General features: G+C 44.1%; 1 protein-coding gene across 1 annotated transcript in view; it reads left to right on the forward strand.

Moving 5' to 3' along the window:
* Positions 1–25,910, forward strand: part of Mdy (diacylglycerol O-acyltransferase) — a 212,893-nt gene that overhangs the window by 9,238 nt on the left and 177,745 nt on the right. Inside the window, exon 2 of the mRNA XM_076428862.1 lies at positions 16,731–16,859. Within this exon, the coding sequence (XP_076284977.1) occupies positions 16,731–16,859 (129 nt within the window). The remainder of the gene's footprint in view (positions 1–16,730; positions 16,860–25,910) is intronic.

Raw genomic sequence — 25,910 nt, forward strand, 5'->3', positions numbered from 1 at the left:
GGTTCGTTGGACGCGGTGAATATCGGATGATCCACCCCTTTGGGTACCGGCGGGAATTCGCGCGGAAAGCTATGTCTGGCTCGTGCGGATCTTTCACTTCCGGATTGATTTTAAAGTTCTCGTTTGTACGATCCTTCGATCCGGAGCCCTTCCCGCGCGTATTTGTTCCCAAATTCAATCTAATTCCTGACGATCCCCGGCGAGAACCGTGCCGCAGGGATGAAACCACCCCCTCGAATATTTCACGAGCAGCGTTCACTTCGGGAACGACGTGTATATCACGCACACGTTCGACTCCGCTCTAAACGATTCCAAGGTTTCTCACTTCGCGAACCCTTCACACAGCTTCTACCCTTACCGCAAGATTTATTCCATTTCTGTTCGAAATTTCGCGGTTGCAGCAGCTATTCTATCACGTATTGTCTGCGAAATGCATCTGCATAAATCAAGTCGGTATAGTAAATAGTTGTTGATGCATTCTTTAAAAAATTTATTAAGCTCCGCAAACCCCAAATTTTTACGACGAATCGTTCTCTAGCAAAGTAATCCTCGAATTAAACCAAAGAGAACAAGAAAGAGCACAACTTTGTATTTTCTATCTATGCAACCGATAATGCTACCAGGGACCCAAAAATAACAGTTATCCTAAAATTTTCTACGACAAAAATCATTAATAAAAAGTTGATTGTTATTGAAATTTAAGATAATCTACCCAAAATATAAAGAAAAAAATTCGAAGAACAAAATGATTAAAAAATATCGGTTTTTATACTTTTTGGTTACAAGTAACAGTTATTAGTGTTCAAAAACTTGGATCCCCCTCGATAACTGTTATCGATGAAGAAAAAGTATTTCGATTGCTCAAAGAAGTTATCTATGAGGAAAGTTCATTTCGATCGCTCATAACAGTTATCAATGGGAGAAATTCTTTCCATCGTTCATAACAGTTATCGATGATCGAATTTCTTTTCACTTGTTCATAATAAGGTTGTCAGGAGAAAATATGGAAAAACTCATGTTTGTCACATTATATTTTGATTGTACTAGTTTTGATTGTATTAATTTTATGAATAAAAAAATGAAATAATTGATTGTCTACCATTCGAAAGTTGTACTATTTAATAATAACTATTATAAATTTCCTTTATCAATAAGTGTTATTAGCGATCTAAATGAACTTCTCTCATTAGTAACTGTTATGAGCGATCAAAATAAATTTCTCTCATTGATAACTGTTATAAGTGACCGAAATGAATTTCTCTCAACGATAAAATTTACCAACATATAAAAAAATTTCCGGTTACTTATAATCCTTATTTGTAACCAATACGATTTTAGCCGATGGAATACTTGTTATTCCATGACTTTTTTTCTTTTTGGTTATGCTACTTCCCAAATGAGTGGGCACGGCGACCCCGCAAAATGAATTAAATCTGATAAACAATGTTTTCTATGCTAATAAACGTTCATGAATGATAATTACCCCGTGGCCCGCTATTACCATGACACTGGAACGCTATGCGGGCATGGAACAGTCATTTAACTGTGCGACGTCACACGGGGTGGACAACTATAATATCTCTGGCAATATTTCTCTTTGCTCAGTTTTTTTCTCCTGGTATAATATCGATCGCAGCGCCGGTATTATTTTCTCTGTTCTAGCCACCTATCAGTTCATTCTCGCGATCTATCTCTCGCACGCGGATCTATATTGTGCCAATATTCCAGCAGCGCCCGGACCGGTTCTCGTCCGGCGGCGGGGTTGATATTCGAATCGTTAATAAGTTCGGACGGTGTTTTATGCGGGAGCTAGACTGTACCGGGTGACTCAAAATTGCGGGAAACTCGAAATATTCGAGTCGATAGATCCTGTACCATTTTGCAAATTGAGCTTTGTCTCCGAGGCACCAGTTTAAGATTGATGGTTCTCACCTCTCAAATAGGGCTTTCTTGTTGGACACCTTGTTGCGAAAGCACTAGGTAAGACCATTGAAATATTCAGTTGTTAGTATCTCGAAGAAGAAAGGTTCTCCTAAGTAGGGCTTAGGTTCCCGAAGTAAAGCTTTGTATAGACACCTTGTTGCGAAAGCTCTAGGCAAGGTTATCTCAATTTGCAGCTGTTAACATTTAAAGAATAGTTGAAAATTTATTGTCTAACACAAGATAGGGCTTTCTTTTTTACCATTCCGTTGCGAAAGCCCTAGGTGAAAGGCTTTACGATTTGCAATTTCGTAAGAGATATTCACGGTTTCGGAAGGGCCGGTATTTTGAGCCACACTGTAGAGATGAGGCGCGGTACTGGAGGATCATCTCGTGGACGACGTCCTCCACCATCCTCCCACTGCAAATGCAAATAATCGTGCAGCCTCATCCAGCGTTACGGTATTGAACGACGCGCGAATGCCCTGCAAGACTCTATTTCTGGGTTTTAATATGCGGCCCATCTGGTCGTTCACCCACCTCGTTGTTATTAGCAGCGTGGTCGAAGATTTTGTGTTCTTCGTGCGGGGATTCAAACGAGATACAGGATTAGTGGTACGCGGTTCCTTAATTTCAATTCGATTGACAGTTCCAGTATAAAATACATAGGAAACACGTGCTCGAGAAAAACGAAGTGGTCAGAATAAATCAGTGAGCAAGGCGACGAGCCAAAGAATTAGTCTCCACATTTGCAGCAAGCTCGCGCAATCACGAGCTCTTAAACATTTCCCTCTGTCGCCGGTGACGAGGGAAAAAGCGGCTAATAAAGTTTCTAGACCGACGCCTCGTCATTAGAGACGGTCCAGCTATATCTATATTTTTTTCATCCGGGCACGGATGTTGCGGAACGCGTGTCAGCTTCCGCTCCTCCTTTTTCCCCGGCGTTGTCCTTCATCCCTACCTGCCGGTGTTCTCTGTCCTGAGGATTTTTTGCGTTCCGTAGCCGTAGTAGTTCGGCAAAAACTTTTTAATCTTCGTCACGCGGCGTCGGACAGCTCTCCCTTTCGCTCTCTCTCTCTCTCTCCCCCTCTGTCTCTCTGGCGGAGCGTTTTCGGCTGACGCGCCTTCGAAACGAATGAGGATTAACGGTATTGTGCTGTCAATCCTGCTGGCGTTTTCTGGCTCTCCCTTGTTTCCTCCCTTTTCATCCAGACCGAAGTGAGAGGGGCTCGGCGTGGGAGGACCGCGGGGTTCTTTTTCTTCGCGAAGATTGCGGGCGTCGGTGTCGAATCTCGCGCGGGCGTGAAATCAGCCGGAAGAACAATAGAAAACGATTACAGAGGTAGAAGGGGTTCGGACGAGCGCTCGGATTGGGCTGGAGGATGGCTGGAATGGTTTTCCACAATGTTGAAATGCCACAAGAGATCTGTCGCTACGGGAGTCCCATTGGTCACTGACCCAGTCGTCCATTTATTGGTCATTGTAATCACAGCGGTCAGTGACCCATTTCATTGTTTATTGGTCACGGTGACCGCAGTAGGTCAGTGATCGCAGAGAGTATCGAGTGGCAGCACTGGTGAATTACAAAATCAGGAGGGAGCATGAAATTGAGTTTCATCGCCGAGGAGAACAATTGTAACATAGAGAAAGGCGAGAGAGGGTCTCGTTCTTTGCGAATCTCGCGCGGACGCGAAATCAGACGGAAGAACAATGGAAAACGATTACAGAGAGGCGGAAGGGGGTTCGGACAAACGGTCAGATTGGGCCAGAAGATGGCTGTGGTTTTTGAGGGGAGCGGTCCATATCGTCTGCCTGCGGTCGATTTCGTGGGACCCGGAGTCGTTCATTCGTACAATATACTCGTCGGAATCGATTATGGGAACCGACTGCCGAAACACTGTCCCCCGGATTATTGTAATGGGAACGAAAATGGGTTTCCACGTTTACCTCCATGCTGCGGTGTGTTCCGTGCACCCTACCACGCGGCGTTTCCAGACGATGCTCTATTTAGTCGGTTCATCCTGCGGCACACTCAACTATTCAGCTACTAGGTGGTTCCTTGATCTTCCGAACGTGGTTTTTGGCGGTTGGCTGCCCGGTTTGTTCTAAGCTATTGTCTACGGGAATTTCGATGGTGCGCGGAATCCAGTTAAGAGAGCTTCATCATGATTTTATGGACGCGTTGGCAAACTGTAGGTTGCATTGTGAGTTTGAACAGTAAAACTACCGAGTGTACCGTACTCTAAAATTATTATTTCTACTCGACTGGTAGGATAACACCCGGGTAGGTTTAGTGTTAAAATCGCCGGATATTTCCACCGACCCATTTTTGTCACAAATGTATAAAATCCGTAGTATCCCAACAATGTACTCGGTAATCCTGGAGATCAGACATTTTTGACCAAGATCCATGAATCACATTTTGCCATCCGTTCACTAAATTCCCCCGGGGAAATCCATTCATCCGAAATAGCTGAATAATATCGACCGGAGACGATTGAATGATTTATTAAAAAGCTCCACAGGAAGCGTGTTCTATATCAGTTACCTTCCGGTAACGTCTCACTCCGAACGATCCTTCTCCTCGGCGCGGCGCAGCGAGAGTCTTGCTCAAGTCCTCCCGCTCGTCTCTTTAATTATTCATTGACGTCGTCGCTCTGAAACAAAAAAACCAGGTCGGCGCAGTTCACTTGGACGAGGGGGTACACGGTCCCGTAAGACAGGAAAAAATAAAATTACAAGGAAAACAGCGGCCGTTTGCTCTCGCGCCGGTTCCCTGGTTCTGGGGATCCTTGTTCGCCCCGTCCGACCGGGATTTCTATTTCCCGACGAGAGACGACTCACAACAGGTGAACGAGTATCTCTTGATGAACCCGGTGGATTGTGTGCGGGGTGGCGGGGGTGGTGCAGTCGTTGAAAGTTAGGGACTTGACTCGGTGAAAGCAGAGGGGACAATAAAACAGGACAGACAGACAAGCGGGCGGAACCGACAGACAGATAGACAAGGGAGCAAGGAAGACGGAACGGCCGGAGGTTGGTAATCGATTTCAGGGGAGCTAGGCTGCCGTTTCACGAACAACGTGGGGTACCAAGAACGAGAGGAAGAAAAGGCCAAAAGGACGGAGGATAGGAAGGCCAGGTGATCGAAAACCGGGGCTCGCAAGAAGACCTGTTTAAAGCGCCATTTAATTTTCCTTCATGAATCATTTAGGGTATTCTTCTACCCTCCGATGTTCCTGCCACTCCTCATTCTCTTTCGTTCGTTCCCGATCCGTAGCTCCTGGGGAGGCAAGTTTCCCTCCTCATTACACGGGTAATATATGTATATCCGTCTATCGTTTAAATATTCAGGAGGGGTTCCGGTGTCAGGAAGATTCGCGAGGCAGATACGCGAGTCCTATGAACCGCCAGCCCCTTTCTGCCATTCTCCCCTCCTGTTTGCCCTTCTTCTTGCGTGTACAGGATGCCGGGAAAGTAAGGATCATCGGCATTAAATCTGCAATATTGAAATATCATAAGAGGGTCAGTGACCCAATTGATCATTGGTCACCGTGACCACAGTGGGTCATTGATCCAATTGACCATTTGCTGGTCACTGTGACCACGGGGGTTCAGTCACAGGGAATGACAAAATCATTCATTGCGAAGAATGTATTCCGCCGCGAATAGTGATACTTTTTCGTCAGCCTGTACACAGCAGCTTGGTATCCTGGCAGTCAGGGTGTGGACTTCGAATTCGACGAATCTGCTAAGGGTATGCAGCCGGGAAATACAAGTAGGTACTCGACTTCCTCGACTCCGTAGATTCCTGGATTAATCCAGAAACAGAAGATTTGCCACCCTTATCTCCCGCCATCGTTTCAAAGCCGATGATTGTCGCTTTTATCGGGTCACCGGCGGACTAAGCGACAGTTAAGCCGCGACGTATCGCGTCGCCGTTTAGAACGGGTCGTTTCGCCGAGTCATTCGGTTCGGTATTCGCGGCGACGCGACCCCAGGACGCGATCTCCTGGCATCCTTTCAATCTCCGCCCGTATAATGGAGACGACAATGTTGACGGCGTATTATATATTTTTCATGGAGCCACGTCGGTTTAGATAATGGACGTTGGACCGTGTCCCTTATCGCCGACTGTATTACCAGCCGTAATGTGGACAGAGTGATTCCGAACTGGGCTAACACGTACCACTCTCGTATCACGCAATATCCCTTAATTTACTATACTTGTTTCGTCCGTTCTTCAGAATAATTCTCTTTGATTTACTATAATTGTACCGGCGGTTATCCGCACACGGTTCTTATAAACTTAATGGAACCGATGAAAACAACATTGTCGAGATAGCAGTTTTAATTTATTACGTCTGCTGGGAATTTTTTTCATCAGCAAAATAAAATTTTCCCTCGTTTCACCCTTCGCGAACGAATGCTGACGTGTACATGGGCGCAGTAAAACATTATCGGGGACAGGATCAAGCAAGTTTTTATTAAGCTCGCCACGTTTTTCTCCGTTTGATTCTGATATGCAAAGGGTCATCAAATAAGAGCTCTATAAATGTCAATGTAATGTTTTAATACTTTTATTCATTGGTACATGCCATTGTGTTTTAAAAATAATTCTGAAAAGGAAGATGTATGAAAATAAATTATGGGAATTATTGTTTTTATTGTAAATGAGATATACAAGTATGCATCCGATAAAAACAAGGGGAGTGAATGTGTGGATATGTGTGGGGAAAATTTGTCAGTCGTTGAATGAATATCGTTCGTGTTAGATCTAATGTGTTTTGTTAAACACATGGTTCGTTAATAAACATTGATAATTCCATCCACTGCATGAACATTCGTGATAACGAAACAATCTAAAGAAAAATTATTTGCCTGATGAGATCAAACAATACGTAATGAGATAAGATTTATCAACTAATTGATTCGGGTATAATGGTCAAGTTTCTGTAATCATATTTTACACTGTGAAATTTCGAAAGAGCTGCATTCTTATTAGTACAGCAATCCATCAGCTTTAATCGCAACCGTTTCCCCGATTTTAATTTAGATTCAACGTACCACTTATGATTCATGCTTTCATTCGTAACTGGACATCGAACGGCGTTAGTGCCGGCGTTTATTAGCACTGTCTCGTTAGCTTTAAATTATGGCTCGCCTGCAGATTTCCCGGCATTACCGAGTTCGCGCGCTCAGTAACTCGATTCTTGGCCGGCGCTGTCTTTTTTTTTCTCCTGTTGCACGTTCGCGCGCGCGTGTCGCGAACGGTCGTGCATTAGCATTAAAATTCATGACGCGTCAAGTATGGATTGAAATGCGTGGAAAACGCACGCATAATTCACTGCGCAATAAAACGTTAGCCGCGCAACCTCCGCCGAATATTAATTACACAGATAGAACTACAATTACTCACGGGCCGGGCATTGCCGCGCCGGGGCCGCGGAGCACGTCGGGCTCCGTTATCAGTATCGATAATATTAACGAGCGTGTAATTAACTAACGATGCCGTTCGTGGGTCACGAGTTTTTCGAATTAGACTTTAACGACTGGGGGACAGAATAACGAAGTATTTTAATAGCCCCGCATTAACGCTGCCGAGTTTACCGCTGGCAAATAACTCCGGCAAAAATGCGGCGCGGTTTTCGATTTACGATACCTCGATTCTACGTACACGCGCGACGATCGCCTACGAATTATCGCGCGCATAAGTCAGAAGTGTGAAATAATCGTATTATTCGCAGCTTTGTTCTCAGCCGGATGAAATTTACAAGGTTGTCTATAAATTGATTTTTTTCACCGGTCCCTCGTATTTTTTGCTTCCTCCCGTTCTTTGGTTTTCGATTTTGAACTCTGCGTGTCGGAAAAACGAAAAAGATTATTTACTAGTTAATGTAGTAATAGCTCTTGTCTAGTGGGACAGTTTACATTACCTGCGGGAGCTTTTAAATTATTGGCTGCCATTTCCAGCGACAAGGCAATTACAGTAATTGGAATTTTCATTATTTTAAGTAATTTAATTATTGATAATCTCTTACGTTGCTGTCGGGCACCGGCCGCTACACAAGTTAACATTATATCGCCATAATTGCTGGCACATATTTAATCAGACAAAGTGCAAGCACGTCGATAAAGCAATCGGCCGTGCTCATAAAATCCTCTTCGCACTGTTTCCAAATAAGCTTCGACGTTCGAAACAATTCTTGCATTGGTATACACACTGATTCAGCTAATTGATCAGATAATAACTCGTAATTTAAATCGGAATAACTTGTTTGAAACTCGACCGTAGGACTGAACAAACAATGTACAAAAAATTGCATTTGAATCAGGAAGTACAGTGTTCCCGCGATTGTTGTGCGAACCTCGGGGGTATAGAGTCTCAGGAAACGAAATGGTACTACGTTTCTTTACGTGTGCCGAACATAGATTTCTTGGTTGCCTTTTAAAGTGTACATCCTCGGTAAACAACGGTACTAAGCGGGAAATAAAATTCCAATTTAAACACCCTGATACCTTAATTTCTTTGTAGCGCGATCGACCGCCCAAAGGGGAACCGCTTAGTAGTGGTGATAAAAAAAGTCACATCATCCGCATACCCGAAAGTCACATCAATCGCGGGAACACTGTAATAGCGAAGTGTGCTTCTTGCAATTTTCTTTGCGATTCCGATCAAGCAAAATGTTTTCAGAAGTCGTTTAAAAAATTGTTCAAAAGTTCGTGAAGTAAAAATCCTGTGAAATCTGAATAAGTTCAACCCTGCTGTTAGTGTTACTAAACTAGTCCTTCCAGCTTCTAAAAAAAAACCCGAAGTCGTCCGGACCGATTATGAAAGAATTTTTCCGATGGAGCAAATATTTGATCGTTTGAACGAGTCAGTACATTATAATTGCCGGCGATTTTTATCGGCGGAAGCGTATTGGCGAATTATTATTTGCGAGATGTCGCCTCGGTAATTCCACAGTAGCCCGCGGGAGTGTTGCGATCAAAATTCTATGGCGACTGTGGCACGCACGGTGGCGTCGCGCCGTCGTAAAAACGTAACCAGACCGAATCGTATCACACTCGGATAATTATGCCAAAACATTGCTTTTGCCGAGCGTATTTCATTCTGTTCCGCTCCGGTGAAAAAAAACCCGTGGCGTCCCGTTGTTTATTTCGTTTCACGCGACCAGTGTGAACCGATTATTCCCATCCCTTCCAGCGTTGTTTCGCGCATGGGGTTATGGGAACGGCGGCCGGAATGGCCGATTTTTTCCTGTCGCGTCGACTTCCCTGTCCGGACGATAGCAGGCTAACGTGAAAAACAACGATCGCCGGCCACATTTTCAAATTAGCGGCCACAATAACGTCGACAACGCCAACGGCAGCTTTTACGCCCTTCTATTTACATGTTTCAGAGGCCGGCTGGACGCCGCGGATATCCGGCGCGTTAAAATAAGTAGCGAGGGGCTCCAGCACCCTCGAACCACCCCGACGCCATTTGCAGTTTGCCCGAAAATCGTTTCGAATCGGGCGACAAATGAATTTTCACTTTTCATTCGTACCCGCCGTGGACCGTTTTTATAAAACAGCTGGAATTAATTCGAAAATTCTTGTCGTGAAATAGGGGAGAGGCGAGTTGATACATTTTCAGTTTTTCAAAAAGTAACTTCGAGAAAGATACGTGCAAAATATTATTATTTGTTTCAGAACGTAATGTTTTGTGCATCGTCTCGAATGAAAGAATCATTTACTCTCTTTTTAAAAACCACGTTCATATTAAAATGCACTAAAAAGGAGAAAATAATTTTTTTAGAAACTAGTGACTATAAATAAAAGCGTGGAGCGCTAAACTATATCGACGCAATCTCCATGGGCGCTCCACGCTTTTATTTATAGCCACTAATGTCTAAAGAAATTATTTTCTCCTTTTTAGTGCATTTAAATATAAGCGTGGTTTTTAAAAAGTTTTTTTTATATATTTTTTTATTTTCTCCACTTTTTTGAATGGAACGCAAGATATAGTAATATTGGTATAAAATAGTAAGATATAGAAACGCAAGAGATACGGAAATATGCGAGATAGAATCAGGGGATGACTCCGAGAGACGACATCTCTTGATGGAGTCCGAAATTGTCCGGAATGGAACTGAATGAACGGAACACCACACCACACTGAGCTCCTTCGGTGCGAAGTGGGCCAGTGGAGTGGGAACACGTGGTGGAGTGGGGAGCGCTAGCGCGCGGAGTGGGGATCGCGGAACTCAATGTCATACTACCGAGCGTCGCGCGACAAGGTTACGGTTAATATTAAAATTTTTTTCTCTTAGACGAACAGTTTTTTTAAAAATTTGTTTTTTAATATTTCATTGTCATCCAGTTCTGAGCTATGTTTAAAGTTTCAAGTCCCTAGCCCATCGGGAAGTGGTATAAAATTCGATTACAAGATTTTACACATACAACAACGACACGGCAAGCTAATATAAGCGTGGTAATAAAAATAGTCAATACTTAATGTACCGTAACTTCACGAAGACAAGTCGAACGACAATCTTTCCAGGTTCATTTTAAAGGGCGAACCTTCTACTTTCACTTCCCTTAGCTGTTGTTTTTCTCTCGCAGTCGGTTTTGCAATAGCCAGCGACCTGGAAAGCGAAGATGATATTTTTCTTGAAAATTTTATGTGGGCCGTGCTATCTCCTCGCGTTGTACCTTGAATTATTCTAATGCTGGCGGCACACTTTTCACTTAAAGCGTAATAAAACGGCAATCAAAAATTGTATACCAAATTTTATGGGGTCGTTCTACAGGGGAAACTTCAATCTTGAAGTCTGCGGAGATGTGAAATTTTCTAAAGTGTCCAGAGAAGTTGGTAGAAGGTCGAATCAAGGTATAGTTTATACAAAACCTTGAATTTGAGCCGTGTTTTCAAGTAAGTGTTAAAAAATGTATAAAGCTGTAGCCACCGCTAGTTAGCCGCTCTAGAATTCTACAGCAGATTCCTAGGTGTCACGATTGATCCAAGGCCCTTTTGATGTTAGTAAGTTAGTGGATCGTCGAGGAGACGCAACGATTGACGTAGATCCACCGCGGGGAATGACATTCTCTGAAGCATTATTGCATTCGCGGAATTTGCGTCTGACTGGCACTATTCCGCACACGGTATCTCTCGTTATCGACGTTACGAGCAAAAAAGTTCGCCGACTCGGTTTACGACATCAATAATCGAGCAGCTTATGACACGCGCGACTCACTCGATTTTCGCGCTGGGAACTTTTCCGTCTTGGGACAAGAAGTTTTTTCCACCTGGTAACCCGTTAGCCGTAAGACATCCGAGAGCTGGTCGATAAGCATCGGCAAGAAACCGTCATTCGGAAGCGCAGCCGAACTTCGCAAGCTGTGGACCACTCGCGTCTTTTTGCCCTTAACCCTTCGGGAGAACTTTCCAAACCGTTGCTGAAACCTCAAGAATGAATTTTTAAAATTTTAATATCAATTTATTTATTTCTGTAAATTAGCCAACGCACTGTGCGGCTCCGAGCGTTTCCGCGACGCGAATCTTCTTGCAGGGAATTCGGCGTGACTTTAATTGCCGCGGAATCCGCGGTACAAAGGGGAAAGTTCGAGGCGACGACGGATCGGCCCGCAATTTCCAGCGCAAATTGTCTGAGAGCGAGCGCATCGCCGCGCCGGCTTCGAAACTATTCGGAGGGCCACGCGTTCCGAGGAAAAACGAGAATTCACTCGCATTCATTCCCCCCGGCGACGAGTTTATTAAAAGCAATCGCGTGTGACGTAAAGGCAATCTCGCGGATGAATATTTATAGGGAGAGATTCAGTTTCGCGGCTATGTAACGCGAGCATCGGGATCTTCGAGACACATCATGGAAATTTTTAAACGAATCACGGCTTCGTAACCGACCCAGCCTCTCTCACCCCGTAACACGGTTACGCGAAACATGGATCGTTGCATCATGTACGAGAGCCAATAATCGCAACTCGACCCCGAGCCGGTTTAACGGGCTAGTACCATGAATAGTAAAGCTGTAAACTGCAGCTGCAAGTACGGCGTCGATGGAATCAGGGCTAGAGTTACAGACTGGCGTCGCCGTAAAGCGCCTAGAAAATGAGGATTCAAGGAATGCGCCCGCCGGGAACTGATTGAATACAGGGTGAACGCACCCTCGAACCTGGTCAGTGTGCTTTGTATTGCGTTCGAATAGTAAACGTTTCTTGGTACCGCTGCAGGGAACGCCAATACTCACGGTAATCTAGTCCTATACCCCAGTCTCGGCAGAGGTGTAATCAACAGGCTGATTGTCGGAAACTTTTTTAATGACTGATTCACTTTTATGAAATTTTAGTCTTCGTAAATACCGGGCAATTTCACTTGAAGTTTTTAGATGCATATTTTATTCCTTTTTGAGATAGACGACCCGATTAGGGGTAGTGCTATTTCTGTGACTTTTAAACACATTGGCAAGGTACAGTAAATCCTCATTTACTGTCCGGGGTCGCCTGTGCGATCACTGTCCAGTGCCTACCCACTCCACTGGGCTAAACCGACGAAATCTGTGTCAAAATCAAAGAACTTTCGATAGAAATGAGACAGAGCGATGAAATTTTTTTTAAACGAAAGCTGAAACTTTGCAGAATATGGAATAATTATGGAGATTGTGAACGTTTTTTAACTTTGAAAGAATTCGTTAAACTTGCACAATTTCAAGAAAATTGTGGTTTTTTCAATACCACGCGCGAAAAATATTTTTTTTTCACCTGCGACATATCATTTCCCGTAGATTTTTTCACGCCGATTTCAAATCTGGTTTCAAAATTTGTCTACGACCTCAAGATATTGCAAAATCGATTCCTTGAAATTCTACATGTTTAAAGAATTTTCTCAAGGTTAAAAAACGTTCGTACCGTAATCTCCCTATTTTTCCCATATTCTGCAAAGTTTCAGCTTCAATTTTAAAAAAATTTCATCGCTCCACGTCATTTCTATCGAAAGTTCTTTGATTTTGACACAGATTTCGTCGGTTTAGCCCAGTGTGCGCCGTAGGGCGGATTATGATTGATCTCGGCTCGAGTATATCAGTGTGAACACCACTAGACACCATTAATCGAATGTTCAAACTTCTTAATTTTCATTATTTTTTTATGGAACTCTCACTAACTTATTTCTGGCATTTTTCTGATTAAAACAAGACCAAACACGATATAATTTCAACTGTATTTAGTGGTTTAATCGACGATGGAAGTTCCGAACGCAACGAAGAACAGCGTATGGGACATTCTTTGAACTCTGCCGGCGACGGCGACAAGCTTCGGCCACGCGATCAGTCTCGCCAGTTGGCTCCAAAACGGATATCATTTACTTTCCTCCTTTTTCCCCGCCACTATGGCATTCCAGCATCATGCGCACTCTCCAACGTCTCGCACTAAGACCGTACTGGTCTGGTCATCAGAGAGGGGGTAGTTGTATTCCCCTCGATTTTTCGATCTGGCGACACTGCACGCGATCCGTATTTCATTCTGTTCTTCTCTATGTTCGGCTCTCTATTGAAGTCACGGCGCGGTAGACGCAGTCATAAAAAAGTAGTGTCCCTATACGATCACTCTCCGTGCAGAACACGAGCTGTTGGACAGTAAACGAGGATTTACTGTATTACGAATATTTTTAACATTATGTGTGACGTACAGACGTGTCGAAGACTTGTGATACCACCTAATCATCCCCTATAAATGCACATATCTATAGGAGGTAAATTTTTTTTTCATTGTATCGTATCTCTCGATAAACGATTGTAAAATGTTGTAACCTATGTTCTTCCGAATGTCTGCAGGGTGTCCCAGTATTAGGCACAACCGTAGAAGGGTAGTTCTATATGAAAAAATAAGCGGAAAATATTCGTTCTGCATTTTCTACCAATAAATCGCAGCATCTCAATGTTCGTTTCACCGAAGAGCTTTTTCGTCACAGTGGAATTTCGATGGTGGGTTCACCTCGATCCGTAATGACAGGTTTCTGAGCACGAGGGTCCCGGTCGCTTTGTCACGACGGCGTACAAACCGTCGGATAGTTAGCAAGCCGTGGGAGTGTCCCATTAACAGCGCCCTCAACTCCATCAGGAACATTCGTCCGTACACAGCCGCTCGAAAGATCGTTTGCGCGTTTATTGCCGGGCATTCTGCATAAGTTGAACGCGACACATCGGACACCCAGTACACCAGCACTCATGCATATGGAATTCCTCGGCGACACGTCTGCATCCTGCCACGCAGCCCGGCTAGCCCAGTATCAGAAGTGTGAGATAGCTCTTCCTGCTGGTGGGCTGCGCGTGGGCGGGGTACCCTGGCTTTATCGCGACTCTATTAATTACTACGATCTGCCATAAATTCGTAGTAATAGTTAGGATTTACTCGAGACAGCGGGGAGGTTAAACGATCACATTAAACGCACCTAGTTGCGGGACAGACCGCAAGCCACAAGGGACTTCTGTCAGGTAATTACGGGGGACAAACGGCGCGATATTTTACAAAAAGGTTTCCCCCTCCCTATACTCTTTAATCCGGAATACTTTTCCGGCTTTCGCTACAACACGACCGCGGAGTTCTGATCTTAGCCGGACGATTGTTCTACACGGTGACTCCTTTGAGACAGAAGACTTAGAAGGATCGAACGCCGCTCAAGTTGTCCGCTCTTCCTCGCGGATACTCGAGATATCAAGGCTTCCCCTAAGACAACGACTTAGAAGCCATAGACCGCTCTTGATCGCCCGTTGATTTTAAAAACCATAAGTTGATGGCCGACAAACTTTTCATCGGCCTATCAGCCACGTCGTCGATCCCGATAATTCGCGAATTGTATTTTCGCGTCTTCGGAATCGACGACGCTGGGCTCGCAGAGTCCGCTTTGTTTCGCCTCCCTAAATTCTCACACTCAGGCGAGCACGTCTTATCCGGAGAAGGAACAAGGGTCTCCTTGAACGCTTTATGCTTCGAGACAAAACGCTTTTGAAAAGTTTACACGATGGCCCTTGTCAGCTCTCGTCGCGCTCCCAGTCACGAAGGGATGATACCCGCTAGTCCGTGGAAGCCGATTACTCAGGTTCACCCGGTGTATTATCTGCGTGAGAGATACCTAAGACGAGAGGGTTTTGTATCCACCACTCGCGCCGCGATCTCTCTCGTCTACGCCATTCAAATTTCACGAGACGCAGTGCGCTCCGTATTGTTAACATTGTCCACTTAATAGCCGTGCGAGCAGCCTCGGCGCACGCCAAACGGAATCCAAAATGCTTCTGCCTCTTGCCGAATTCTTTAAACCTTCTACGGGATGCCTCGTATCTTCCAAGTCTTGCGATACACCGGGCGTCCCTAAGTAATAAACTCGGTTTTTAATATGTGTAAAATATTTTATTCATATGTAGAGTAACTGCAACCAGTGAATGAACATTTAAGAAATTGTTCAGGAAGATATTTTATTTTTAAAAAAATATGTGAATTAAAGGAATCTCATATACGCCAAATGGCTCCCTATGCTTCATTTGTCAAAAATAATAAATTATTAAACGTTAAATAAAAAATATAAAAAATACCAGCCAATGAACACTATATTCTAGTACCAATATATTATTATTATAGTCTTTCTATCGTATCAATAGGAATGCAGCTACGAAAAAGAGTCATATATTCAATTGGCCCAAGAGTCATTATCGCTAGTATGCCGTGCAACTTAAAATTTGTTGAAATATACAAAAGCGTTCATTTACTGGTGCCCGTTTATTCACTGGTGCAGTTACCTTACTGTGTCTGTGACAGATAAGTGGGATGATGCGGTGAGATTTCTATATAATATAACTTTTAATAAACACAACCTACATTAATAAACATAATTGAACTCTCGTTGGCGTGTGCACATATGAACATACCCTCTCCACAACAGTCACTCTCTCACGCGCGCTCACAACTCCATCTATAAAATGGTTCTTCGTTACTAATAATTTTTTTAGTCAAATCTGTCGCCAGAGAAAGTCCTGTGTTAAAAATTTTTTACTTCGAGTTCGATTTTTAAAGAATTCCAGAAACTTAAGATTGCCGATTTCGTATTAAAGTTATCACAGACGACCACGTGTATATTATCACGGTAGCTGTACATTATTCTGATTATTAATGCGTATGTTTCTCAGATTACGCAAACATGTTTAGAAAAATTGAAAATCCGAAAGAGTGCATGTTTCTCGTAGAAGTTTTTACAGGGTAGAAAGTTCGTACAAGATTTTTCGCATTTGGTTCACAGAACAGTGTCCGTAAATCCTCGTGTACATTCGAAGGATCAGTTTCCTTAAGGGTGTCTGGTAGCGTAAGGTGTAGTTCGCAGACAAATAGCGGTCGGACAGGGGTGCTAGTAGCGAAACATTACAGTACTCACTATGCTTAATGCGCTTGTCCGACGATGGTGTCGTTATTTCGAGTGGAATGCATCGTGTTCCAGATTCCCGTTTGAAAGAGACGAAAAAGGACTCGTGGAAGGCCGGCCTTGTGCGGGTATCGCGAAAGGGAGAGGGAAATAAGGAGAGCTCGAACAAATGTTTTCAATATGTTGCATAAATCGCGTGTTTCATCGTAAATTGAAATGGAAATGCATATAACCGTACGATATGGAAGCGGCTTTATTGTTCCATTCTTATTCCAGTGACGTTTCTACGGCGCCTCCTCTCTTCCTTTATATCGCGGAGAGGACGGCGACGACGGCGGCGGGCCCCATCGATCCAGTTCTCCGTGGAGAATTTCTTTTTAACTCGGACCTTCTTTTCTCCTTACAGATGTCATCGTCCTAGAGATAGTCTGTTCTCGTGGAGCTCGGGCTTTGACAACTTCACCGGGTTCGTCAACTGGGGCTTCCTGTTGCTGGGCATCGGCGGAATCCGATTGCTCCTCGAAAATTTCATAAAGTGAGTATATACTGAGGAATCTTGATAAAACCACTGCGGCGCTGCATCAAACGCCGCGATATGTGATCGGCTTTCCAAAGCGTTCGTGTCGGGCCATTCTCGAACCGACACAATGCTTCGAGAATACCCGAGACTTCGCGAATCCAGTCTTCTCACAATTTATAAGAATTGGTAATTTCATTTTCCCTTGTTCGTGCAATTATTGTCGCTCGACTTGCGAATTTTATGCGGAAATACGAAACAGTAAGAACATAAGAATTTCAAAACATCTTTGTGTATTGCCCTGAACTTATTCAAATTATTAAGAAAGGAAATACATTTTTATTCGATACCAATTTCTTGTAATTGCCACTCGACTGCGGAAATACAAAACAGTAGAGACATCAGAAGAATTGTAGGAGACCGTTATACAGCACAAATACGTTTTTATGCAACACGAAGATTTTATTCTGCAGTATAATTATCTTACTTGTCAGATTCGTTTATAATACAAATTTATTTACCGCTTCAGCACACTTCATTTTTCCAGAATTCTTATCAGTAGACTGCGGAATTATGCGTTTATGACAAAAATGGGTATTTGTAATTTAAAGTAGTGGACACTTTAAAAATATTTAAGGACATCAACGTATTAGTTTCAGCTTAATAGGATGATTAAACGAAGAATACAATTTTTGTCTGGCTCCTGTGTCCTGCAATCAATGCAAACATTTTTTATTTTGCATAAAAATCCGCAGTACTTATCAGCGTTCAAATTAAAAATTGTATTGTACATGTTCAGGCCCTAGTAGCATTTACAATAATTCAGAGACGATAAGAATGATTGGCCTGTTGGACGAGACTGTGTAATTCAGAATTTTCAACGGTATTACAATTGTTCTCGTCTACTGATGAAGAGTGGTACAAGGTCGGAGGAGGAATCGCAAGGTGTCATCGATTCAGCAGGGTTGTCAATGCGATTTATCAGGCGGCGTCGCGTCGCGCTGACACTGATGCCTCTATCAATCGCTGGAAACGCTAGCAGATCGTTCGCCGGCTTGCACGGGCATTTTTTCAGCGGCGATAGGGGTTAGACCTCTCGATCATGCGACTCGTCAAGGGTGTAGGCAGCGGAAGGGAAGAAAGGTTTCAGCTGGAGCCCCAAATAATGCGAGCGAGGGGTAGAATGGAAGGAAGGACAGCTTCATCAAGCTGTCATAGGGCATGGTTGGAGGAAGAAGGGGTATCGCGTAGAGGTGAAGGAGAAACGAGAAAGAATTTCGCCCGGGGAAAATGGTAACTTTGATGAAGTCGGAGGGACCGAGAGGGCGCGTTCGAACGACAAACGAATTTCATTTAATTAGAGAATCGACTGGCCGGCGCGCCGGAACTTTTCCTGCTGATTCGGACGGATCGTTTTTCGCAAGACAGGAGAGATTTTTCCGCGGGAAATTCGCGCCCTCCGGTAGACAAAGAGAGGAATAATCAGATCGATAGTGAAAAATGAGATTCCACCGTCGTGCCGGACACAATGCGTTCGCGGAATAGCCCCGACGGATCTCTATTGACGGCCAGTACTCATTGGGATCATAGTCCGATGCTAATCTACATCGAAATCATCGTGACGGCCTAATCTCCACTGATAAGTACATCATTATCAGTGGGAATCGCGATACGGTTTAAACCTTTGTGCGGATTATAAAGCTTATTGTCGGAGGTGCACGTACAGAGATCCATTAATAATGCCCGCCCGATACAATTCATGTTTGCTAATGTGTCGATACCAATGGCTCGCACTGTGTCTAAAGTCCGTGGTGTATATTTGACTGTACCGAGCTCCCATTAATTATTTCGCCCATTCTGCCGCTGATTCAATTACACGAGCGTCTTCGCCGAGCAGTAATTACGGCGACTCTGTCGCGGAGTTGTGTCCAAATAAATTTTATCAACCGTGGCTCTTTGATGCGAGAACCCCCGCGGAGAAGAGAAACAGAAAAATCTGACACGAACGAAGAGATTGATGGTCAATATTAATAATGAAATTCATGCAAGATACAATCATCAATTGATATTTTTTTAAATGCTTCAGAAAAACCATTTCGAAATTGAAACCCGATCATCACGTACTGCTATGTTTACGATGTCCAAAAGGGTTTATTTTCGCTAATAAATTCACTGTTTGTATTGTTTGTAATTCGACATTTTCTGAGTGGTCGCCTGTCTCTCGAAATAATACAATGGCGTGGCGCACGCATCATATTCAAACCGAACAAAACATTTCGAAATAGAACTATTTCCAATATTCCGCGAACAAAAATTCCGAATCTGTTTACGCGAAACAAAACATAGTTTCGATTCACATGGACAATTACAAAAAAAAAAATGTACATGCTGAAACAGTATTTCACCGGGATAATGAAACAATGGAAAGTGATGTAGGACGTAGGGCATGGCGTGTTTGAATGGTGTGCAGGAAGAAAGACAGCCGGAGGGTGGAAGAGTTACGGTGGCAGGGGGATAGAAGAATAGGAGACGGTAGTTCGATATTTAGTTTGATTCAGAGAGTCCGGCGAATGGAGTGTACACGGGGCCAAAAGTTAATGAATTTATGGAGAGCGTCGTAGCGCCGGCGTGCCGATTAAAATGAAAATGAACAGCGTGTCCGATCTTCCTCGTCGGGGAAGAAGATCTAGCCGCGCGGGCGGGACGACAACTACCGATTCCCAACCCCCTCGAATCAAAGGGGGGGTGCAAGCTCGGCCCATGAATAATTTCAACGAGATTTTTATCGCCGTTGTAAACTCCCGGCTCGCGTCCGACGGCTCCTGGGGGCGCGTAACAGAAATTTATCACGCTCGTTAAGCGTGGAAAAACTTTCGAAGGAAAGTTTCGCGACGTAATTGCTCGGGGTAGTCTCGGAGCGTTTTCTGAAACAAACGCGGCTGCGGGTCACTCGAACCGTCGCCGAACAAACCGAGGGGGAAGCCGATTCCATGCGTGACCAGCACCCGGAATTGCTCGACGTGTATTATTCCTCTCCGGCTCTCAAACTTCCGCAGGAGTTTCTGTCTTACTTTCGCGTTATTATTTCGGAACGTTCGTATATATATATATGTATACACACTGGCGTTCCATCTTGGGAGGCGCTCGCTCGATTACGCTGGATCGCTTCTTATCAGCCAGGAACGAGACGGACAGGGTGTCCAGAATGGAAACAGACAACTCGCTTAATCTGTCAGCGCTCGGTTCAGCTGAAAGCGCCGCGAGACTCTCATAAAATAATGCTATACAGTCGTCGTGACGTGACAAGCGCACCCCGTGTTTTCACGAGCGCTGCAAGTTTGCACGGTATCTGACTACCGTAGCTGTTTCTACTTGCTTCGGGCAGTCGATGAATAAGTTAACCGCGCGGTTAATAAAATATCATGCTGTGCCACGGACATCGCCAATCAAAGTATTTCGGATATAATACATTGACTGCACTTCTAAAGAAGAAGTATTATTTTAGAAGCTGTCGAGTAAAATTCGTCAATTTTTTTAATCGAGAGCAATATTTCATCCGTGCATCCATTAAGCAGCAGCTGTAATTCGAACTTTTATGACCGGGGACAGATTGAAGTGGCATATGACAATCCAGATGAAATTTTGGTGAGAAATGGTTCTAAATAAAATATTTGACAGGCGGTCTTTTCTCGAGTTCCATTTGGGTGTATATCAGAAGGGTCAAAATAATCACTGAATTTATCCGCGAGAGACATATTTAAAATATCACATGAATGATCAAGCTCCAAAAGCGTTTTTATTGGATACGGGTGATAATAAATGCATACTGGTACTTTTGAAATAAAACAATTCTTCATTTCACGATATTTAATCGTGAATCGATTGAATCAATCGTCGATTTTTCGATGATTTCTTTTTTTAATAAACGATTGACGATTAACTTTATTAATCGATTGATCCAATCGTCGGTTTCTCGATGATTTCTTCTTTTAATCAACGTTTGACGATTAACTTCATCAATCGATTGAATTAATCGTCGATTTTTCCATGATTTCCTTGTTTAATCGTACACATTAATTGATCAATCATGATTAAAATTTTAATCGATTAATGCCCAACTTTGCCCTCGTATCTCCAGTCTGTTTAGGTTAGGCCATACAGTCCGGCTATTGAAACAAAGTATCAAATCGAATACTTCGTAATCTCTGTTTAGAAACGATTCTGAGATCGTTTCATCGATACTTCGCAATCTCTGTTTATTAATACGATTCTGAGATCGTTGATTCCTTTTTGGCAACGAACAATAAGTTAATTGTGCTGGTAACTTATTGATAATCGAACAGTTTTCATACGAACTAAATCAATTGGTTTACGCACGTATCGTTACAAAAATCCCATAAAGAGTCCAGAAATGTGCAAACGTTAAGTATTCAAACCGCGTCGCAGGGGAGGAGGAGGAGTCGGCGTGTTTGCACAGCATCTGAGAAAAGAAATGAAAAACGAGTCCGGTGTTCGGCGGGTTAATGGAAATTCGAACGGGGCCTCGGAACAAATACGCCGACAAGAATTGTAATTTCAAGATCGTCGTGGTGGGGGGCTGCAGCATAATTCCGAGAACAGCAAGGTGGATCGAATCTCGCCGTATAACGAGGTGCACGGATCGTGGCCGCGGCCCCGCAAGGGAAGAAGAAACGAATCTCGGGAACAGGACGAACCAGGGAACGCGATTGGGACGACGATCGAGATTAATCGACGCGGAGAAACGTCGGGCCGAGGGCGCGGGGGTTGAAAGAGACACGCCGGTAAGAAAGTGGGGGAGGATGGTTCTCTCCCGGCGAAGTGAAAAAAGTAGGAAGAGAGCTCAATTAATCGGACTCTCGGCGAAAGACTCTAGCTCCATCGATAAAAGTCCGTGGAAAGGTTTGGAGACAGAGGGAAGGAGAAAGGAAAAGAGGAGAAAGAGAGAGAAAGGGGGTGGAACCAGGGTGGTATATCGAAGTTTCCACTCGTCCCTGCCTCCTCCTTGGCCCCTCCCCATCCTTTTTTCGCGGCGTCGTTGGTGGAAACTTTTTGAAAGGTTCACGATCTGGTCATAATTTATGCACTTAAACTAGAACTGTACGAAGCTTCGTGCAATTCTTAATGTGCCGAGTTTACCGAGGGTGGAGATCGTCGGCGGGGGTTTGGGACGGGGCTGGCGAGCTTGCAGACGGTATTCGAGAAACCGAGAGGCGAGGAATCAAAGACGCTGCGGGTACCAATAAATTGAAAGTATTAAAGTATACTTGAAACGGGAGCCGCGGAATTTCTTGCAGATCCGCTTAAAAACTTTTATAAATCACGGATTAAATCGGAGTAACGATCTCAGGCATGCTACTAAGAAGATTCTCGATGTTTCTCAGAACGTTTTTTTCCTCCGGTTCTGTGCTCGGTTCGATTTCGCCTTTGGACGCATCAAACGCATCGATGAACATACTGATCCGTTCTGGACACCGAGTCAAACGTGTAATGAACACGCGACACAACGTAGTACCTTCTGAAAATAAAACGCGAAGCGGAAGCGAAAGGTATCGGTTAGCGATACACAGTTTCGACTATTTTCGAGATCCTTCGTCGGAAGCTTCATATTCCCAGGAACGATTACAGCGTCCGGCTTTGGAAATTCCCAGCGATTCGATATCGGACGGGCACGTCGCGGGGGAGACGGGCCGAATCCATCGTGTCACGTTCATCTCCGCCCGTTCTATTTTGCCCCGTGATTTTCGCAAGGATTCACGTCATGCCGAGAAATAAAACTCGTCCACCGTTCATCCGGATTACATCAGCTATAGTCAGGCGAATCCTCGGAACTGCGCCGTTGCTCGGTATTACCGCTCGAAAAATGGCATTAACGTTTTCCGCATCGCGATAGTTTCGTCAGACAGACCGTACAGACATGCCGACAGCGTAGTGCCATCGCATATCCTTCGGTACCAGCGTATCTCGTATACGAACATACGATCGAGTCCACTGAACATGCTGAGAATCGCCGATGCTGAATTATTTCAAAGGAACGATACGTCGAACCATTTGCTCTTGTTATTTCTTTTTCCCCCACAGTGAAAACTCCTGCAGCGAAATCCTCCGTCAAAATTTGGATTCCACACCGAAATTCGAACGTGAGAGCAATCTTGGCGCAAAAATTGGGTCCATTTTCTGCAGTGAAATTTTACCTGTCCAACTTTTACATATGTTTTACAATTTCATTATTATTATTATATCCGGTTTTCGCACGAAAGTTTACTCTTAAGTTCAAACACAAAATTGATTAATTACGGAGCGTTTCCTTGTCGATTTTTCAGCCAGAGAGCTCCAAAATCGGATTTCCCGTAAAAACCGTCGGCCGGCTTCCATTAGAGGGGAGGAGTCGATTATATTACGAGTTGTCGCGGGTGTGCTTTTGAATCTAATTGAGGATACCGTTGTCGGATGTTTACAGTTGCGTGCACATTCCGCGAGCACTTTGATCCGATTAACGATACCGCGGAAAGTGATTTAGACTGACAGATTGCGCACGGCGAACCTTTGTGCTCGTTAATCGGATTACAGCAATTACACTATGAACTTGAAATTCCATTAGATAATCGCGCCCGGGCACACGGACAAAATTCAGGTCACCGGATTACACCCCTGAAACGCGCGACTTTAAATCGTATTAATGATGCCGCTGACCGGCCCTTTCCCGTATCACAGGTCACCGGTCATTTTACCTTTGTGCTCGCCGGCGAGCGCGCGTGCCTGCTTCAAGGGGGTCTTCTGGTGTGCAACCTTGGGACGATCAATTTTTCTTGTTCTGCTTCTTAAAGCACACGTCTTTGAACCACACTGAGAAAAAAATCCTGTCGAAACAAAAAAAATATATGTTGATTCAATAAGATGTACTATTGAATAGTGCCAATATCATATGAACTTATTTTAATATTTAATACTATTGAATTTCGATAGCAAAACTCATTTCCGCCAATCATATAAGCGGATAGCTTGACAGCAATGTTTTCAAAAAAATAAGATATGGCCTCAAACCAATTCCAGTATAAATCAATTACATTTCTCAAATTTTTTTAACAACATATCTGATTGAAGGAAAAAGAGAAATATTACAAATAATAATGTACGGTATTGAATCGAATAATATTTTCAATCATATCATGATAGACAATTCAAATGCATCACGATTTGCTTCGAAATTTCATACTATTGAAAAGAATACATTGATATTCATTGAAGTAAAAAAAAATTACAATAACACGCATGTTATTGAAGTAACTACGTTTTTTTCTCAGTGCAGATCTATCGCGAAAGCAAGTCCACGCTGTGAGGCTGAATAAATAAAGATCAAATAGTCAATTAGAGGTTTTTTTGAAATAAAGGTACCTATTTTTTATTTTCAATAAAAATCAAATCATTTTATTTAAATTTTAATAAACGCAAATTTTCTATTAGTTGGGTACTTAACACATCAATATTTTTCTTACACTTACTGCCAAAATGGCGGCCCGGACAAACGTCCGAGTTGCCGTCCCTAGAGCGGGCCCTGGTTACCGCACGGTATTCTTCGCAAAATGAAAGAAAGGCGAAAGGCTCGTCAATTTCCAACGGGATTTTTCCAAAGACCCGTGGCATTAGGATGGTTAAAGGTCGTTCGATTATTCCACGACCGTCTTTCCAGCGAGAAAAGTTGAGAAGCGGGAGGAGGAAAGACGGGAGAGATCTTGCGAAGCGCGTTTCACGCCCCATATCAAGGGGAAACTAATGTGTGTGACGGCAGTGGGCGGCTCATTTATAGCGCTGGACCGTTTAAACCATCGAATCACCGAGGCGTGTCGCTCTCAAACGATCGGCGCGACAATGGCGGACGCGTTCGACCGCGGCTGCCTGGAACGAGATAAACGTTATCGTCGTCATTTATTAATATTTAACGGGGGAACCTTTTCGCGGCCGCGTTTTTACGCTGTAACCTTCCATATTGGCGTCATAACTCTTTCAATCTGGAGTTTTGAAGCCTGCACGTCTCCCCCGTAGCTCCCCATCGTTCCACGGTTCAGAGGGGTGTCGACATCGCTGCCCGTCCGTCCTCTATCAATCTCCGTTCTTCTTCCCTGGAATTGGGGATTTTATCGTGACGCTGTATTAACGAACTTCTGAGGGAAGAAGACCGGCGCGCGGATTTAACGGGCGCGGGGGGCCGGATCAAAGCGGCCATTCTCGTCGGCGAAAGAAATTTAATATCGTTCCCACTCGCGCCTTGGACCCCGATGAGTTTCGATGCCCACGATAAACCAAACCCCTTTCCAGCCCCCCCTCCTCGATCCAGTCGTTTTCCCGCCGTGCTATCCGGCTTATCTGAAATAAACAGCCACACGAGTCGCCGTGTTTTTGATCGATCCAATAAACCGTCCCGCTCGCCGGCCCTAAAATACGGGGACCGGCGATTGGAAGTTTTGTTTACAAACCTATTCTTGGGTTCATGGCGCCGCGCTCGCCGGAAACTGGATCAACCTGCAGGCGAACTTTTTGATTGGATCCGTTCGGGCGACTTAGAGTCAGAGATAGGATCCGCTTCTGCGGCGGAGCGGACGCGCCCGTACCTTTCACGATGGACTGTTGTTCCATCGGTGGTGAATCAAATTTTGTTGATGGCGGGCTTTTGTCGACCGGCGGATTGATGTATTCGACAACGAATGTTCGTTAGGTACTCGACCGATGAAACCGGCCCGTGATTTGATAGGAACTTGCAAATCGAGAGACGGATAGCGTCGCTCCATCACCGGTGGAACGCTGCGGCTTTGGAGGAACCGGGACAGGTGTTGCGGAAACGCTGGAAGGATATTTTTTTATTGGTAGTTGTTCCGTCGCGCAGGAACAATATTCGTGTATTTCCTTCGGACAGGATTTCTGGTGCGAACGCATCTAAATATCGTCCTTGAGGATTAGACAAGCTAGGGTCATTCGGCGACCATTCGAGCCATCTGGCTAACGTTTAGTTTTTATACAAAGTATCATTTTAGTCCCTCCAAAAGACCGCTCGCG

Source organism: Lasioglossum baleicum, chromosome 8 (genome assembly GCF_051020765.1).
Source record: "Lasioglossum baleicum chromosome 8, iyLasBale1, whole genome shotgun sequence".
Taxonomy (NCBI): Eukaryota; Metazoa; Arthropoda; class Insecta; order Hymenoptera; family Halictidae; genus Lasioglossum; species Lasioglossum baleicum.